Genomic DNA, 18,953 nt, shown 5'->3' with positions numbered 1-18,953 from the left:
ATAGATAGAATTATTTCGCATTTATAATATTAATATAGATTCTTAACGAATAGCAATCTAATACGTAAAGTGTAAGAAAGCATATACAACTAATTTATATGTTAGTTAGTTAAATAAACATAAGAAAATAACCTTATCAACAATTACATAAAGTACATAGCAACTTTCGTAATATCCCAAACACGGAAATCGTCCATTAGTAACAATATCCTTAATCGAACGTAAGTTTAGTTTGGACAGAATAATTTGAGCATAGGAACCATGTTTGTAAAATTTCTTCTGTTCGTTGGGGTGTACGTATTGCAACTAGTATATTTTAAATAAAACATTTATAAGTATCTAGTTGATTGATATTTTATCGTAAATTTATTATTATTTTAGTGTTTCTCCAGTCTTGTGTGAAAATATAGCAGTTTTAATCTTAGCCCGTGGAGGTTCTAAGGGTATTCGGTTGAAGAATATACAAAATATTGGCGGCATAAGTTTGCTCGGTCGAACTATACTTACGGCAAAGTTGGCTGGTATACAAAATATAACTGTATCCACAGATCATCCTTTGATAGCATTGGAAGGCTTGAAGTGTAAATATAGTGTAGTTTTACAAAAGTTTAATACATTTTATGACAATTGCCATTCAAAATAGAAATACTTATGTAAGATGTAAAGTGATATGTTTTTTAGATAATGTAAGCGTTTTGAAGAGAAGCTATGTCACATCAACTGACTGGGCACCATCGATTTGGGGAGTATCTGAATTTATGGAAACTAGACCAGAAATTAACATCGTGATACTCCTTCAGGCTACTTCACCATTTGTCAACTCCAAACATATTAGCTCCTCACTAGCGAAACTCAATTTTCCAGTTTCTTACGACTGTATCTTTGCAGTTACCAGGTATGTATTAATAAAAGCTAAACTTTTATAAATATTATTTATAATTTTAAAAATATTTTTTTTACCTTTAGAGTCCATCTATCTAATAATATATAACCAATCCTGTGAGTTCTGTATCCAGCAATAAATATATAAGAATTAATAGTATTTTTATTGTAGAAGTTATAAGCTTCGATGGACCTATATAGACTCGGAAACTAAACCAGTGAATTTTGACTACAAAAATCGACCTCGTAGACAGGATTGGAATGGCGAATTTATAGAAACAGGGGCTTTTTATATTACGAGACGAGAACTTATAATTAAAGGATATTTGCAAAATAATAAGTAAGGATTATTTCAAAAATCATTTATATATAAACACTTTTTATATTAAATGTATTTACTAGTTATCTTCATCAAAAATTTAGACAACAAAACGCAAATGTCAATGTCTAAAGTTTATCATTTGATAACATTTCCGGTTTCCGGACGTGGCAACTTTTCCAAACAAGAAAAACAAGTTTTTGGCACAATGGAAAATTGCTTAAACTTTTTGTGACTATTTTCAATAAAACTTGTTTTACTAGTGTGAAATAAACAAAAATATCTGTCTAATGTTTACAGTTGTACCGTATGGGAAATATCGCAAGAAGAGAGTTTAGAAGTCGATACTGAATACGATTTACGTTTGGCGAATATTTTAATAAAATATAAATTTATGTAATAACCGTAAGTATTAATTATTAATAAATTTAATGGTTTAATAATGGTAAAATATATATAAATTAATTGGTTAATACAAATTAACTTTTTACATAACAAAATAATTGTAATTTTTGTAGTAAGAAAAATTAATTTTGATGATTTGAGTTCTTATTCTATTCAAATAATATTTCGAACCATTTAATCTACTTTTAACTATATAGAAGTTAAAAGTGTTCATGATAAATATAAAACACATGCCTCACTACTATCAGCTATGTTACTATGTCCTGTTTGATATGCCTTTATTAAAATTGTGTATTAGGTTACATATATCAATATAAATTGAAATCATACTATTCTAATGCTATTTATTAAGTATGTTGTTAGTTAAAATTTATTAATATCTATTATAAAAAATATAACTAAATATTTAGTCTGATAAAATTAGTAAGTACTGAATTCTTGGCAATTCTTTTTAGTAGAATCTACTGCGACTCCTAACAAGTGATTGTTTAAAATTCTACTAAAAGTTTGTATAGCAAAGCTTAGCTAATAAATTTTATTTGACCTTAACTTATTTGTTTATTCTAATATTTAACAATATATAGGCCTGTTTTATTCAGAGTATCAGCAATACGGAATTCTAAATATTATGATTAATGGTAGTGTTTTTTTTAGTTTAGTTTTCTAATATGACACATAACATTGAAGAAGTAACATTTGAAGAATTAGAAGCAACAGATGTTATATCAGTAGAGTTGGTTCCGGAACGTAAGGGACTTATTTTAAAACATTGTGAGTACTATGTAAGCTCAAGACGACATGGTACAACTGTTACAAGAAGATACAATGAGTTTGTGCAGCTCTATGATGTCTTATATGCCAAGTATCCTTATCGGTAAGTTTTACTTTTTTCAATTGATGATTTTTTTAAATAATTTTTATAAAGATGGAAGAAGAATGTGCAACTGGCCCACCTGATGGTAAGTGGTCACAGGCCATCAACATTGGCATTTTAAAAATTATTAATGATTCACTACATCTCCAAATTTGTGGTGCTTTTTCAAAAAAATCTTACTGCAGTCTCAAATCACCAATAAATTCATGACATTGAAATTTGCATAAAATTAATTAAAAAACTTACTGCACATATTTTAAACATACTACTCCCATCTTCCAGCTCTTATAAAAAACTCTTTCTTCTTCCAACGAAAACTTATGTTTTTTAAAATAAAATTTATATCTCCAGTGCAGTGTGTAGCTTGCCTCCTAAACGTGTGGTTGTTGGAGGTGGTAGTCCACTGTTCCTACAGCGTCGTCGTGCAGCATTACAGCGTTGGTTAACGCTAGTAGCAAGACATCCAGTGCTTGCCCATGATGCAGATCTTAGGACATTCTTATGTGAAACATCTCCAAGATTAGACAAACCCAAACATGATGAGTTCATACTGGCGGGTACACAAGAAGATAATGCGGTAAATATTTTATTGTTTTTTACAAGTATGATTAAATTTTATTTTTTTTTGTATACAGCTATTAATATTTTTGATAAAATTTATTTTAAACATTTTTCATGCATATCAGAGGGTAGTTTTGTAAGTATATAAAAATAAAAGATACATTATTAGGTTTATTTAATTTAGATTTTACATCTTTGTGATTGAATTATTTGTTTTTAATTATAGTTTTCTGCCATATCTATAGGGTGATTTGAGTACAGACGAGATGCAGGAATCGTTCGTATCAGAGCAAGAGCAGCTTCGACTAGCGCACTTGGGCTTAGGAAGGCTCTTCAAAATTTTTGAAAAAGGTGTTTTTTCTGCAATTTCATTTGACATATTATGATCAAATAAATTTAAAATGAATGATTTATATGTTTTTTTTTATATGCAATTTAATAGTCGAAGGTCGCTGCGATGCCGAGCGTACTGATATACGGGAATTGGGGGCCGCATTGAACGCGCTCTCCTCCCCAGCTGTTGCGGACACCGCAAGATGGTCGCGCATGAGAGATGCGATGAAAGCCGCCGCCGAGTGAGTTTGATTATATCGCTAGTCTTTTTACATTTGATAAAAGACTTATTCTAATATCGTAAAATAAGTTTATATGAAAAAAACTTAAAGTACATTTTTTTATATAAATGTTTTTGTATTTGGCTTCCCTATAATGTTCCACACTGCCCATCTATGTCTTTTCTTTTATCATTTGAGCAAAAAGCATCAAATTGCAAATAAATGAAAGTTGTTTTAATATGAAGTTTATTATCGAAGAATGGTCTTATAAAAAAAAAATTCAGACTAGCAATAGAAACGGGCGAGACTCAGCTCGAGGTGACGGAGGAGGAGGCGATGGACGGCATGTTGCTGGCGCTTGACGCGGTGGGCGCGTACCGACAGCTGTGCTCGCGACTGACGCGTGGCCTGCACGCCGAGCGCGCCGCCGCCGCCGCCGCCGCGCCGCAGTGCGCCGCCGCCCGCGCGCTGCGGGCTCGCCACCGGTACGCGCTGCGCTGCGCTGTCGAGGTGAGCCAGTGACACTCTTCTATGTTAGTACAGTAAGTAAGAAGTTGGAAAAAAGTGTGGGTTTAATAATGTATACTTTAAATAAATATAATAAAATAATTGTTTATCAAAGGAAACTTTTCATAATAATTATGGTTGGACTTAGGTGCCACTGATATAAAAAAAACTGACACATATGGTGACCTAATTATTTATCATTACTTTCAGGAGGCTCGGATAGCTCGAGTATACGCTCTCTCAGCGTTGGAATTACTTCCTGAGCTCTTGCGCACATTGGGCACAGCACATGCGCGGGTAGCAGCTGTATGGGCAGACTTACATACCGCCTTACGACATCCAAATTCCAAACAAACTGCAAGAGATTAAATATATATTGTCTAAATGATCAATGTCAAGATATTAATTCAAAAATATCAAGTCAATCTTGATGTCCAGATATATTATTGAGTGATATAATATTATCTTAAATGTTATTTCTTCAATTTAATGTGTAGTTATACTTAGTATAAGATTTAATTATTTCATATGAATTTGGCTGGTGCATTGGTAACACTTTACAATTACTTTTACGATGGATGATCATTCCAACAGCCTAATCTTGTCACTGACTTACAAAAGGTCTAATAAACTATACTAATCTACTAAATATGAACACCTTTTGTAGTGAAAGCCCCTTATTTGGTTTTTAATGAGTGGACTATGATGTTAAATATAAGATAAGTATTTCTAAGATAGAAAAGGAGAAGCGGTAGATCTGATGATAGTAATGCAATATGTACGTTACGCTGCAGTTGCACCGCACAGTAACACGTGTAAACTGTAATCACGGCTTGATTACTAAATCGATATAAATTTACTATAATATATATGAATACAAATTGCGTATATATGATCGATGTAATAACCCTTTATTAGTGCTTTCATCTCTGTTATAATATATATGTATCATAGTAATCTCAATAATTCTCGATTATATATTCATAGTTATATAATATCTTTTCAATATATTTTACTAACAGACACTCTTGCACAATTTTAAATATGTATATACATATATGTATTATAAATATAATACAAGTATGTATAGTATATATATTATTTTACGTTATCACAATTATTAAGATATCTCATACTTTTAATTATTATTTGGGTAATTCCTAAAACACACAAAATTATATTTATTCATATGATATATTTGGTGCGTTACGTGCAAAAAGTCGTAAAGCCTAGTTGAAATGCAGCTTTAGCTATTATTGCAAAACAAACTTCTCGAATACAAGATCATATTTCCTAAAATATTTTAATATAAGGAATATATTATTGGTGGCTGGTAAATAATTGTAAATGACCAAATCTATTTTTATACTGTGATAAGAAATATACATTTGTATTAACAATTATTAATGTTTATAAGCAATAAATGAGCATAATATTAATAATATTTAATCTGTTTTATTTTAATAAAACGATTTTGAAATGTACTTTTGTTCAATCCCTTTTGTCTTATGGATTTTATCTTTCGTATTCATTATGGATCGCTTTCACCTACAATTACAAGGAAATTCTCATTTTAGTTTTTTTTTTTTATATACAAAGTAATACCTAAATCTCATTTGAACATTTTGGCTCGCTCGCTTTTAAAGCGGACATACTGTAATGTAAACTATTATAATATGTAAGGCGGTGGAATAACTGAAAGCCGAACTACCAAAAAACTAATTAATTATTGTGTATTATAGTATCATCCTGGTTTCATCCGAGTGAACTAAGAATTTTTTTCACTTTCCGATCGCAGCGCTACCTACCGAGTTCGATGTAAATTATCCTAGGACCCACTCAAATACGCACTAAAATGTTCATCGAAAACGGTCCAACCATTTAGGTGTTCAGTTACATGCATTGCACATGCATTATAAAGAAGATATAGGTATATAAAGGTAAGCGCAGATAAATTACAGTATACTAGTGGGTATCCCGTAAAACTTTGCGTTTATTCAAAATATTTTTTAGGACTATCGGAACCTATGACAGGTTTTGATTTCATTTCATTGTAAACTACAAGTCACTCAAATACATTTGGCGCCAAAATGATGAAATCTTACTTAAATGATTTTTTTAATGTCAAGTAGTATTGTATATTAGTTCAGTTAGAATTGGACGTTGTCGATATTGTCGATTTACTTTAATTTTGTTCATGTGGATCATTTTTTTTTCACATCTACATCTGGAGCACTTAAAAATGAGACCATAACCGATTTTTTATGTGCAGCTATCGTCCCCTAATCACTGGGACAAAAATCGGCTTACGCTATCTCATTAATATATAAGATAATAATAAATAAGTCAAATTTTATTCAGTTTTTAATTCATTTATCATCTTAATGTTTTCCCATAAAATATATTTTATTATTGTAGTGATTACTATTTTCTATAATAATACTAGCAAGTAGCAACACACACCCCGGACTCGCACGGGCATTTGGAATTAATTACTAAAACAAAACCATGTTATATAATTTATATAGCACCCAAGAATATTAGCTTCTACGATTGAAAAAATAAATTGAATTGGATCAACAGTCTGAGATTTCGTCTCAATACAAACAAACAAATTTTATCACTTTGTAGTATTTGTATAGAGTAAGCATTTATAACCATTATTTCAAATAAAAAAAAAAATTACAATATAAAATGTGCTATTTATAATATAATATATTTTAATTATAATATTTACAGTTAAAATATTCAATAAAATTAAAAAAATATTCGGTTTGTTTTCGCTTTTTTGTTGTCTCAATGTAAACGACGATGATATCGCGCAACTTCGATTTGTCATCATTGCGAAGACGCTGGAACAACTAACCAAAATGCTGCGTAGTCTAAGCCGAGTCTTCCTTGAACTTGGAGAAGACGAAGGGCATGTTCATCAGATAAGTCGTGCCGGAGCCGATATGGGAATCAGTGAAAACTCTCGATATTGTCAGTGAATATACTTGGGTCTGATTATACAGCCCGGTAGGAAAGTTTCGAAAGAAATTTAACCCCTTTAGAGAATAAATTTTAGAAAATCGTTTTTTAGTGAAAATCCTTTCTTCACCTGCATTCATTTCATAAAAAAACTGCGAAATTTCATCTATGCCGGTGGTGAAATTTGTGATGTCAGCAATTCAGCATTTACTTTTTTTTTAGTTCAATATGCTCTATTCCAACCATAAAAGGAAAAAAGCCAAATAAACAACATTTGACAGCAAATTGACGCGATATCATTGGTGGAAAGTTTGATTAATTTATGGATTTGCGAAAAATACTGTTATCGAATTTTGGAAGTAAAATTAAAGTGGAAATAAGTAGTTAAGTGTTATAGTTTTGTAATATAGTAAGATATATTAGCTGCGATATGATATGATATATTCGAGGGGAGACTATGGACCGGAAGACTCAGGGTAGGTAGGCCCCCCTACAAGGTGGTCGACCCGGTGACGACGCGGGAAGCCGCTGGTTGCAAGCTGCACAAGACCGGTCGTTGTGGCGATCTTTGGGGGAGGACTATGTCCAGCAGTGGGCGTCCTTTGGCTGAGAGAGAGATATTAGCTGCCTGTCCTACAGTCCAGGTGAAATCAGATGTAAGTTCTTATTTAAAAAAAACATCCGATCACAACACAAATCCATCAATCAGGTCCACCTAAAACATTGAAAGACCAAACTGATCACTGGTCCGTCATTAGTCGCATATGTTTATTTTATACATAATTTTTAAACATACCTTTTATATTAATGTGATATTTTTTTATTAATATTATGTTTAGTTTATCCCTTTTAAGATTTGAAGTGTTAGCAATATACTACTAATATTATTGCCTATCATTTAGTTATAAATATTGTAATAGCAAATAGAAAAACGATGCCCTAACCATAAATAGTTAGATTATTATTTTTATTTTGTTTTGTAGTGTTAAAAAAAAAATATTTAAAAAATACAAGAAGTGTGGCAAGAACGCTCGATATATAAATATAGTTTATAGATTATATTATTATGTTGATATAATAATATAATCTGTATTATAGATCTAGCAACACCTAAAAAATTCTGTCCAATAAGAAGATAGTTTTACAAAATAAATATTGATATATTTGACCAATGGCAGATCACACTTTACAACCAATAAGATAACGGTAACGTAAATATATCGGACCAATCAGGAAACGTAAAAAAGGCGTCAGTGTTCGCCCGCCATTCTCTCGACGCCATCTTTGTCTGATATTGAGCATATGATCATTGTTGTGAGCTCCTTGATAAAATTTTAATAAAATTAGACTGTGTTAACGATTCGTCATAAAAGTTGTGTTTTTCGTAAGATTTTAAACGAAGGTTCATATATTTCATATTATTATAAGTGAAAAATCAAATCAATAGTGAATAAAGACCAATTTAAAATCAGTGCATACTCTTGCAACATCACTTGTTTATTGTTATTATTAAATTTACTTTTTCTTCATTTACAGTGAATAATGGCTCGTACCAAGCAAACAGCCCGTAAATCTACAGGAGGTAAAGCTCCTCGTAAACAATTGGCTACAAAAGCCGCACGTAAATCGGCGCCCAGCACTGGTGGTGTCAAGAAACCCCATCGCTACCGCCCAGGTACCGTAGCTCTCCGAGAAATTCGTCGTTACCAGAAGTCTACGGAGTTGTTGATTCGCAAGCTGCCTTTCCAGCGACTTGTGAGAGAAATCGCACAAGATTTCAAAACTGACCTTCGGTTCCAGTCTGCCGCCATTGGCGCTTTGCAGGTGGGTTGACTCAAAATGCTTATAATATGATGAGAATATATTGTCTTGAAAATTACTGCTTTATTTTACTTCTCTATACGTAACTTTCTTAAAATGTTTATTTCAGGAGGCGAGCGAGGCCTACTTGGTGGGTCTGTTTGAAGACACTAACTTGTGCGCTATTCACGCCAAGCGTGTCACTATTATGCCTAAAGATATCCAGCTGGCAAGACGGATTCGAGGCGAACGTGCCTAAATTAATTTTAGTGTACCTAATCATAAATTATTTGTAATTCGAATAGATGTTAATTCTATAACTCTTAATATTGATTGTCTCGCATTTCTTTTTTATCTTATTAACATCGTAATCAATAATTTAATGTAAGGAGACAGCAGAACTGAATTTTTTTTATAAATATGTTCTTATTCTGTAAGTTTATCTATATTGTGTGTACAAGATATGTAGCTCAATTTCAATACATTTCATATTGTAATTTTCCTTGTCATCATGTGCAGAGTTGCTCATCATTCGTTACTGTGTCTTGTACAGCAACATAGCCTGTATTTTAGTGACTTGTGGTATGTCTAGGTTGTAGAATAGGCAATATTGTAACCACATGAAAGGAAACCTGTGTTTAAGTAATTTGATAGATGCACTTATCGATAATTGTGTAATGAAATACTTTGGTGTTAATAAATATAATTAGAATAAAAATGGTTTTATCTGTCTCTTCCTGAATATAATTCCCTACAAATAAAAATTTAACACAATTTGCACCAGTATAAGTTGAGATTAACCTTGTGGTTATAGAGATTGTGTTTTGATATCTAAATGTTGCAGGCAACTAGTTTAATTAGCCATCCAATGAAACACCTAGCCACTTTATTGAACGGTGCTGTTGAATCAGTGGTCTGAAAGAAATTCAACCATTTCCATTCATAGAATAGGAAAACTTGCTTTGGATTTTTTTTTCATTTGTTTATAAAAGCCAGATTCTATTTGGTATTCTCGGTCTGACCCCTAACCTAAAATGTATCAATTTAAGTGCGATATTATAAATATTTAGCATATAATTATGTTCAATAATAATTCAATTAATTTTAATTCAGGCAGCTGGTTGAAAGACACACTAGTAACTGTCTAGGGTATTAATTAAAAGGCTGATTTAACCAGTTGGCTGCAACATAAACAAATTAATCATATTATAGTTATATACAGTTATTATTTCCAAATTAATTATTGTGTAATAATGTAAATTTTATGATTCATACAATCTTAGGGTTGCCTCTAATAGAAGAAATAAATTACTAGCTGTTTGTAATAACTTAGATTTTATTTCACTTTACCTACTAAGCTGACATTTATCTTAAATTAAACTGCAACCTTTGCTTCTTCTTCTAATTCTTTTAATCTCTTTTCTATGTCCTCCACACTTTTTCCATGTTCCTTATTAAATCTATAACTTTGTAGCAACTGTTCCTTTTCTAAGCCTTGTATTCTATCATAGAGTGTTTTGTTAAATTCAAGGTCCACATCATTTTCTTCTCTAAGTATGCAGAAATAAATAAGAAATACAGCAATACTTCCTACCACGCTGAATGGCTGATACCAAGGCATGCTTTCAGGGGTTTTTTTCCTAAATACTGATTGTACATTTTTTCTTGCAGCACTGCTTGTAGAAAACTTAATTGGTTCATTTTCTTTTACTTCAGTGCTGTATAATCTGTGTAATCTCTTTTGTCTGATGAAATATCTGAAAAATGAATGAAAGATTTAACAAACTTCATAAATAAAATTGAACAGAAGCCCTATAAAAAGTAGTTAACTATATGTAATAACTTAACTGTTAAATAAGTATTTTTGTAATAAGGTTCCAAAATTTAAGTAATAGACTCCACTTGTTATTATGTCATTGAGTGTTTAATCATTCAGACAAAATATTCTATAAATATGAAACTAGTATTTAATAGAATTTACTGTCGATATCCGATTTCATCAAAAAGGTTTACCGAAACAACAATTAGAGGTTTACAATAAAAAAATATAGATTTTACTAATTACAGAAAAAACATAATAGTGTGGAAAAAATATTGTGACATTATAACATATTTGTAGTACCTTAAAAGATGAAGATTCTTATTCATGTTGATTGATTTTAAGGTATTTAAAACCTGATCCTGTCCTGTTTTGTATTTATAAAATTATATCCATAACCATTTAACAAATCAGATTTACTGGCATTGGCATTTGGCATATTTCTTGACTATTTTGACAGCTTAACAGCTGATATTATAGTTAAAGAATAAAAAATAAATTGAAATAATTATTTAATTGGCAATAATAAAGCTTTTCTTGATACTATGCATAGTTATTATAAGTATATTGAATAAAAAAATATTTACTTATTTAATTGTTCAATTTTTTCTATTGAATAACGTAGGGCGTTTTTGATCCTGGATAGAAATAACATAAAAAGAAATGGTCTATAATCACGTCATTAACAATATCATATTTGAATTAGTAAATCCTTGGGAATAGCGATTTTACCGCAAAAACTCTTCACCATCATCTGGTTCAGCTTTAAGTCGGTCACGCTCCTTTAAAGCGATATCCCGCTTAGTAACTGCTTCTTGTAGTCGAATTTCATTGTCTAACACTAGATTATCGTCTTCCTGTTTTACAACTGATTTACTCAGATAGTTCGATTCTAAGCAAGTTGGCTTAATAAGTAAAGCCCAAATGTCATAGTTTTCAGTAGTGGTGTGAATTTTCTCACATAAAGAAGATCGTTGTTCCCACACCTTAGAAATACCTTCAAACTAAGCAAAGCATAAATATTTAGAAGTTAATATACATTTTATACTTTATGTATACATTACAATACGCACGCATCTTAGTTGACCGAAACGAAAATTATTACGAGTGGTTGGTTGCGCTGAAGCAAATATCGTATAAAGGTACATAAGCTAGGAGGCTCAAGCTGTGAATCAGCATATTTCGTATTTACAATTATAAATTATTATTGTTATTCCATACAGTTTTAAAAAAGTCCCGGAGAATCTAGCTTCAGGTTGACTGACTTAGATCAAGTATAATTATTTTTTGTATTTTAAAACCATTTCTCAGGAGCTACATAATTTGATATTATACTAAAATTGAAAACCGTACCGACTTAACTCGTAAATCCTCTAACTCTTTATTGAGTACGTGTAACTGTGTGATTAAAGATTCACGGCGTATTTTTTCTAATATTACTTGTGTACGCAGCGTGGCAATGTTCTTTAAAAGCGTATCTTGATTTTGCTGATATTTTTCAACTTGAGAATAACATTCACGGATTTCTCTCTTTAGGGAAATTACAACAGCATCGACTGGCAAATTATTAACGAAAATGAATCGAAACTGTTAAAATAAATAATTAATTAAATACTTACCTATTTTGAAATATAAGTACATACTTTCTCGTTTTTCTTTCAGCCTTGCCTCTTTCTCTTGTTCTTGGAGTTTTATATTTTCTATAGTTGAACCAAGAGAATCTTCCATTTTTTTCTGTAGTAGATAACTACTATTATATTTTTTTAAACGACTTGCTTGTTTTGTTTTTGTAGTGTTAAGTATATTTTACGATGTGGTTACTGTTGGTTATTACTGAGTCATGTTCGCTTTGGAATATGAGTTTAGACTAAAAATGTATGGCTCATGCATGGAAAATATTATTAATTTAGAATACAAATTATGTAATTCAACAAATAGGTTTATATTTTAATAATGATAATAACCAATATAAACTGGCAACACTTTTGGCATCATAATGTTGGTTCAATATTCTTGTCGTTGCCCGGGATATTTAAAAGTAATCAAATTTGATTTTTTGATTATAACATTAATACGTAGTGTTTTTATTCTGTTTGTATAACATACCTGTATTATTTTGTAAACGGGATGGAAAAACCTGATAGTCATGGATATGTTAACATAACTTGGCCAAGCAAGTCTATTCCCCATGGAGGAATATTTCATACAAGGACTGTAAGCCCGTCCGCAGCACAACAAGAATTTTTAAAAGGTTTCAAACATTTATAGTTAGTAAGCATATATATGTAATTAAAATGTTTTTAAACTTACATTTTTTATCTTATTTAGTTTTACTGGAAGAATCTAAGTTGAGTATTTCCCAGCGTCAAAAAGGTGCTTTTGCTTTACGCCAGGAAGACGAATTTCCGAAAAAGAAAATAAAAGTAGAAGTTCCACTTGTCCGACCGCGGACCTCACGTCGTCGGTCGCTGTCGGCAATAAGAGAATCGGAAGCCTCTAATGTAGAAATGTGCGCTTCCAATGTAATTTAATGTTTATTTTTGAGATAAATTGTTATGGTTATCATAAAATGTATTTTTTGTAACTAGATATTGTCCTCTTAAGCGAGGAGAAGATCGAGAGAAATTAAAAGAAAGACTCGCCAATACGATGACTTATGGAGATATGGAGCAGAAACCACCAGCTCTTCCACAACTTCTGAGACAAAAGCCTAACTTACCAACTAAAAAAGAACAGTGGAATGATTGTATGTTGGCTTAGAAATATATTTTACTTTGAATGGATACATATGTAAAACGATTTGAATTTATTTGATAATCATCAAAATTATTTAAATACTATTTTAATGTCACCACTCTTTACCAAAACTTAAAATACAAATTTATTTTATTTAAATGTATATAAATTATATATGTATATAACATATCCTGCCTGGAAGTAAATAAGTATTAGCTCCACGTTTTTTTTATTATCTATATATTCCTGTATTGAGTAATGTGTTTTTTTTATTAATGTATTTTTTACATATGATATAATATTAGTTTTATATTAAATATTTTAAATCATTTTAGTGGTGACTCAAATTCGAGAACGAGCAGAATGGTTAGCAGACATGGAAGATCTAGGGCATGCTGGTCCACATAGAGAACTGATTAAAGATCAGATCGCTGAACGGATGAGAGCTCTTGACGCTATTGGCATTGACAGCTGCTGCTCATCTGCCAGGTCTACTAAATCTGGGTTCAGTGTCGTTCCAAGTGTGCATAGTGTCCACTCTAATGGAAGCAGTAAGTATTTTACAAAAAGGTTTAATTTGTAAAAGTGTTATTTTAAAAAAAAATTAATTGCTTCAATCAATTATGACTATTACAGAATATTCTAAGACATCCAATAATATTCAGAAGAATCTGAAGCCAAAATCAAACATCACTAAATTAACCAAAAAACTTGAAGAAAATGTTGCTGCTTATGAACAGTTATCACCATTACAATATTCGCCAAGGCGTCGTGTATGAGCTCTTAATAAAACTAATAAATATCAAACTTTAATAATTATTATAAACCAAATTAGAAGTTTTTTACTACATTATACTTAGAAAATTTGGTTATGAAATCAATAAAAATAATTTATTTCAGGAAGTCATTGTTTTATTCATCAATAACAATAATCTTAGACTTTCTACCATTAACTTCAGAGCTTGCCTTTCTTTTTCTCGTTTCTATAATATCATTTCCAATAACTGAATCATCTTTGGGAGCTGGTCTATCTGAATGGAATTCTGTATATTTTCTTAAGGGCATTTTCAAAGTAAAATTGTCATCATTAATTGCTTCCATATTAGGACCCTTTTTTATGTATGCAATAGTTGAATAAGCTGTGAAATGAAAATCTTCAATAAGATACCCTTCTACAAGCAGAAATGCTATCACATCTTCGCCTATAGACCTTGAAAAATTTGGTTCTTTTCCTTTATGTCTAAGTGGAACAGGTCCTTTTAAATACCAAGCATCAAGTAACTTTTGAGCAGTAACTTTTGTATCTTGTATGTGAGCATTATCAATAATGCCAGACAATATTTTACAATGTGGTTCCAGACTTATTTCCTTTATATTTGAATTTGGATATGAGCAAACATCACACATTTTGTTACAATCAGTATCACCCCAATCTTCATCAAAATGTTGAGCAATTAACTGCCTTCTACATAAGGTTCCATTAAGACAATACTTAACTATACCATATAGATGATCTATACTTCCGACCGCAGAGAATACCATAGTACTTATTTTAAAAACATCCTGCATTCGGTATAAAGTAAGACATTCTGCTCTTTTACCGTCACGACCAGCTCTACCACTCTCCTGGTAGTAATTTTCCATTGATTTACTGATGGTGTGATGAATAACAAACCTGACATCTGGTTTATCAATACCCATGCCAAATGCAACAGTTGCCACAATAGCCTGATAGCTTTTTTCATGCCACTTCAAATGTACATTAGATCTTGATTCTGCTTCCATATTGGCATGATAGCAGCCCACAGACAAACCCCTCTTTCTTAGCCCTTGGGCTAAATCTTCAGAATCTTTGATACTATTAGTATAAATAATACCACTCTCTCCTTTATACCTGTATTTCAAAAGCTTTTCGAGTATTGTTAGGCATTCTTCCTGTGAGGTAGGTTTTTCTAAAATTTTGTAATATAAATTAGGTCTATTAAATGTTGATTTTATCACTAAACAACCAGGAATGTTAAGTATCTTCTGTACATCAGTTAATACATGGGATGTTGCTGTTGCAGTTAATCCTAAAATTGGAGTTTTGGGAAACATATTAGACAAAATACCAAGGTATTTGTAATCTGGTCTAAAATCATGACCCCATTGAGAGCAGCAGTGAACTTCATCAATAGCAATTCTTTGCAATCTACCTTCAGCATAACATTTTTGTAAGTTGGACATAAACCTCTTACTTTTTGCAAGTCTCTCAGGTGTAACATATAAAAGTTTAATTTTTGTATTCTTATCCTTTAACACATTTAAAGCTTTTAATGTTTCATCTTTAGGACTTGTACTTGTCATCAGCATAGCTTGGATATTTCTATTCTTTAGTGATCGCACCTGATCTTCCATTAAGGAGATAAGGGGTGATATAACTATAGTAAGACCAGGTTTGACCAGTGCTGGAAGTTGATAGCAGAGACTTTTTCCAGCTCCCGTAGGCATTACAATAATTGCATGTTGACCAGCAAGTGTAGAATTTATAGCACTCAATTGCTTTGGTCTAAACGAATCTATTCGAAAAACGTCGTTAAGAGTTTTCTTGACATCCTTTGACCATTCATACGTATTTCCAGCCCAATCTACACTTGCTAATGAATCAGACTTTATTTTATTTATTGATCTTTTTAGTAAAGATTTCTTCTCGTGCATTTCGCGCTGTAAATTTTTCCATTTTAATAACTCAGCATCAATTTTTTTCAGCTCTTTATCAACCTCTTTCACCTCCTTTTCTAAATCTTCTATTGATTTCATTTTAAAATTTGAATAAAACCATTTTCTGTTTCAAATTTTGAAACGATTATTTATAGTTAAAAATTTAAATTTAAAACTACTTTGCGTAAATACATGTAGTACTTCTCAGATAGACTTTTAGCGCAAGTGTCATAGTCAACTATCAATGACAATTGACTAAATCGAATAGTTTGAGTGTGATTTTTCATTTGTAATGATAAAGTCTTTTTATATCCTTTAATGATCATATTCTTAATTATTACTAAAATAAAAAAGGTTTTGTTATATATTATTTATTTGATCAAAACATGTTTCAATTATTAAAAAAAATCAAATAAATTAAATAAATTTATTTCAGTGAACAAGGATGCCCCATTGAATGCACAAAAGCGGAGAACCGGGAGTTTTTGGTGCAATTTGGGCGAGGCCTATATTCTATGGATTTTGTTTGGCCAATGATTTTAGTTAAAATGTATCTTTGAATGCGATACATCTGTCCCTTTAAATCAATGCATAATTTTGATACTTTTAACTGGTTTAACGATGCAAAACTATATATTTTTTAAATAGACTTAAAAATACAACTAAACAAATACACGTTTATTGCATTATATCGTAGTACAAATATATGATGTAATGCTCTATTAGAAAAAATTGTAAACATAGTCTATTGTTGTTCATATTTCATTATCATACTTCATTATTTCATGATCATTCATAAATCAAACCTGCGTAATGGATATACCTGTTTTTTTCATCATATTGTGGGTTTTAATTTTACCTGGAGACTTTAGTGATCTTGGACATGTGAAATCATTTTTAAATCGCAACAAACGTTTTCTAAAAAAGAAATACCGACCTATTTATCATATAACAGCACCAGAAGGTTGGATCAGTAACCCTACTGGATTTACCTATTACAAGAGGCAGTATCATATATTTTTTCAGTATCATCCATATGATGGGGCATGGGATCATGTGAGTTGGGGACATGCTGTCAGTGACAATTTGATAGATTGGATACATATTCCAACAGCATTGATGCCAAAAGATCATTATGATAGGCATGGTTGCCTGGCAGGTTGTGCATTAGTGCATAAGAACTTGCTGACATTATTCTATACGGGTAATGTATTATCCGGCTATGAATCATTCCAAACACAAAACGTAGCTATAAGTGATGATGGTATATTCTTTCAAAAATATCTATTTAACCCTATTATAAGAGAATCACCGAGTGAAATAGGAGAGTTCAGAAATCCTAAAGTCTGGCGTTCCCGTAACATTTGGTACATGATTGTTGGAACAACATCCCGAGAAAGAAATGGTCAGCTAGTTTTATATACCTCAAGAGACATGTTTAATTGGGTATTAAATGGTACATTGGTAAATTCATATGGAGATATGGGTAATATGTGGGAAAATCCAGATTTATTTGAACTAGACGGCTACCATGTCCTAATTATTTCAGTCCAAGGAATAGAAGCGGATGGGTGGAAGTTCCTAAATGTATACCAGACAGGATATATTCTAGGACATTTCAATTACGCTAAAAATCAGTTTGATGATATGGAAGTTTCTATAGCGACTTTTAATCAACTCGATTATGGACATGATTTTTACACTGTTAAAACAATGCGCGCTAATGATGGGAGGAGATTGTTAATAGGGTGGTTGGGAATGTGGGAAAGTGACTTTATTGAATCTGCCTTTGGTTGGGCAAGCATGCTAACGATGGTTCGAGAATTACGCATAAACAAAAACGGTCGAATTTTAATGAAACCTATCGAGGAAATTATTCAACTTAGGGAAGAATTAATAGAAAACGCTTGGTATAAACCAGGAGAATTTTTTCAAGCAGAAAGTCAATCCTTTGAGTTATTAGTTAATTCAACTTCAGTCTTTTCAGATGTTGAACTTATATTCGAATGGAAGTTTGGTCGATTTAGTATTGGATATTTTGCAGAACATGGATACATTAGTGTAGATCGAGGTGGTATTGACGGTGTACGAAAAGCGTATTGGTCACCCGTTGATCACGTTCACTTACGAATTTTCGTTGATTCCAGTTCGATAGAAGTATTTTGTGGAGATGGTGACGTTGTCTTCTCTAGCAGAATATATCCAAGTAATATATGTGTACGAATAGCTGGATATTCTGAAGTCCACATAATGCAATATAAGTTAAGACGTAGCATAGGTTTTGATAAAAACCTTAGTCGACAAGTAAACAATAATCTGATAAACTCCTATATATATTAATCTTGTGTTTTTTACGGAATATTATTAAAACCAGTAAAAAATAAGTAGCATTAGTGGTTCTGTAAAAATTATTAATTATGGAATTATAAGACGGTAACGAAGTTCATAATTTTTCGAATAAGTACTTTATATTACTAAGTGTTTTTTATTTTAACAACAGATAAAGCCATTCTGATACTTAAATATTGTTTAAAATATATTTTTATTTGAATTACACCATTTAGTTATACTATTTGACTCAATAAGATTTTTTCATAGCGCTATTTTAAATCCATTATTCTATGCTTTTGATTTGAATTGGGAATCATAAAAAAATATCAGCGATTGGAAAGAACAGTGGGGATCGTTGTCGTCAATTGTTATATCTATTAAAGTCTTAAATTAATAGAAATTTTAAATTTAAGATTTATAGATATAGAAAGTTTCCTTTCCTGAGAAATGTTATCCGGGGATTTCCGTTATACTGGGTACGTTGGAGTTTCCCTT

General features: G+C 31.3%; 8 protein-coding genes across 9 annotated transcripts; 5 read left to right on the top strand and 3 right to left on the bottom strand.

Annotated features, from left to right (window-relative positions):
* The first annotated feature begins 261 nt into the window (after positions 1-261).
* Positions 262-1,601, top strand: LOC125065939 (N-acylneuraminate cytidylyltransferase A). Its single transcript, XM_047673799.1, has 5 exons — positions 262-293; positions 382-581; positions 682-895; positions 1,055-1,222; positions 1,502-1,601. The coding sequence occupies exons 1-5, from the start codon at positions 262-264 to the stop codon at positions 1,599-1,601; spliced, it is 714 nt and encodes a 237-aa protein (XP_047529755.1).
* LOC125065630 (sorting nexin-8-like) lies at positions 1,358-5,120 on the top strand. 2 transcript variants are annotated; one of them, XM_047673362.1, is made up of 7 exons: positions 1,358-1,606; positions 2,261-2,480; positions 2,832-3,057; positions 3,287-3,392; positions 3,484-3,616; positions 3,880-4,105; positions 4,313-5,120. In XM_047673362.1, the coding sequence occupies exons 2-7, from the start codon at positions 2,275-2,277 to the stop codon at positions 4,469-4,471; spliced, it is 1,056 nt and encodes a 351-aa protein (XP_047529318.1). In that variant the 5' UTR covers positions 1,358-1,606; positions 2,261-2,274; the 3' UTR covers positions 4,472-5,120. The 2 variants fall into 2 exon arrangements, with proteins under 2 accessions (XP_047529318.1, XP_047529319.1); XM_047673363.1 differs by having other exon boundaries at positions 2,266-2,480; positions 4,313-5,108.
* A 3,205-nt stretch (positions 5,121-8,325) lies between these two features.
* Positions 8,326-9,596, top strand: LOC125065561 (histone H3.3A). Its single transcript, XM_047673239.1, has 3 exons — positions 8,326-8,474; positions 8,609-8,896; positions 9,003-9,596. Exons 2-3 carry the CDS (start codon positions 8,615-8,617, stop codon positions 9,129-9,131), a joined length of 411 nt encoding a protein of 136 aa, XP_047529195.1. The 5' UTR covers positions 8,326-8,474; positions 8,609-8,614; the 3' UTR covers positions 9,132-9,596.
* Positions 9,597-10,186: 590 nt separating this feature from the next.
* On the bottom strand, positions 10,187-11,134 carry LOC125065562. Its single transcript, XM_047673240.1, has 2 exons — positions 10,995-11,134; positions 10,187-10,629 (listed from the first exon to the last, which is right to left on the bottom strand). Exons 1-2 carry the CDS (start codon positions 11,018-11,020, stop codon positions 10,248-10,250), a joined length of 408 nt encoding a protein of 135 aa, XP_047529196.1. The 5' UTR covers positions 11,021-11,134; the 3' UTR covers positions 10,187-10,247.
* Positions 11,135-11,310: 176 nt separating this feature from the next.
* On the bottom strand, positions 11,311-12,419 carry LOC125065938 (the record flags this gene model as incomplete). Its single annotated transcript, XM_047673798.1, has 4 exons — positions 12,335-12,419; positions 12,045-12,247; positions 11,424-11,695; positions 11,311-11,329 (listed from the first exon to the last, which is right to left on the bottom strand). Coding segments are annotated over exons 1-4 (579 nt in total), but the record flags the coding sequence as incomplete, so codon positions are not given.
* Positions 12,420-12,818: 399 nt separating this feature from the next.
* Positions 12,819-14,240, top strand: LOC125065560 (UPF0193 protein EVG1 homolog). The gene is made up of 5 exons (XM_047673237.1): positions 12,819-12,942; positions 13,020-13,200; positions 13,280-13,437; positions 13,763-13,978; positions 14,064-14,240. Exons 1-5 carry the CDS (start codon positions 12,819-12,821, stop codon positions 14,204-14,206), a joined length of 822 nt encoding a protein of 273 aa, XP_047529193.1. The 3' UTR covers positions 14,207-14,240.
* Positions 14,241-14,332: 92 nt separating this feature from the next.
* LOC125065559 (ATP-dependent DNA helicase Q1-like) lies at positions 14,333-16,339 on the bottom strand. The gene has a single exon (XM_047673236.1). It carries the CDS (start codon positions 16,224-16,226, stop codon positions 14,340-14,342), a length of 1,887 nt encoding a protein of 628 aa, XP_047529192.1. The 5' UTR covers positions 16,227-16,339; the 3' UTR covers positions 14,333-14,339.
* A 601-nt stretch (positions 16,340-16,940) lies between these two features.
* LOC125065937 (sucrose-6-phosphate hydrolase-like) lies at positions 16,941-18,467 on the top strand. Its single transcript, XM_047673796.1, has one exon. The coding sequence runs from the start codon at positions 16,941-16,943 to the stop codon at positions 18,465-18,467; it is 1,527 nt and encodes a 508-aa protein (XP_047529752.1).
* The last annotated feature ends 486 nt before the right edge of the window (positions 18,468-18,953 follow it).

Source organism: Vanessa atalanta, chromosome 8 (genome assembly GCF_905147765.1).
Source record: "Vanessa atalanta chromosome 8, ilVanAtal1.2, whole genome shotgun sequence".
Classification (NCBI taxonomy): Eukaryota; Metazoa; Arthropoda; class Insecta; order Lepidoptera; family Nymphalidae; genus Vanessa; species Vanessa atalanta.
Note: the sequence above shows the minus strand (reverse complement) of the source record. Positions and strands in the feature narration are given on the sequence as shown.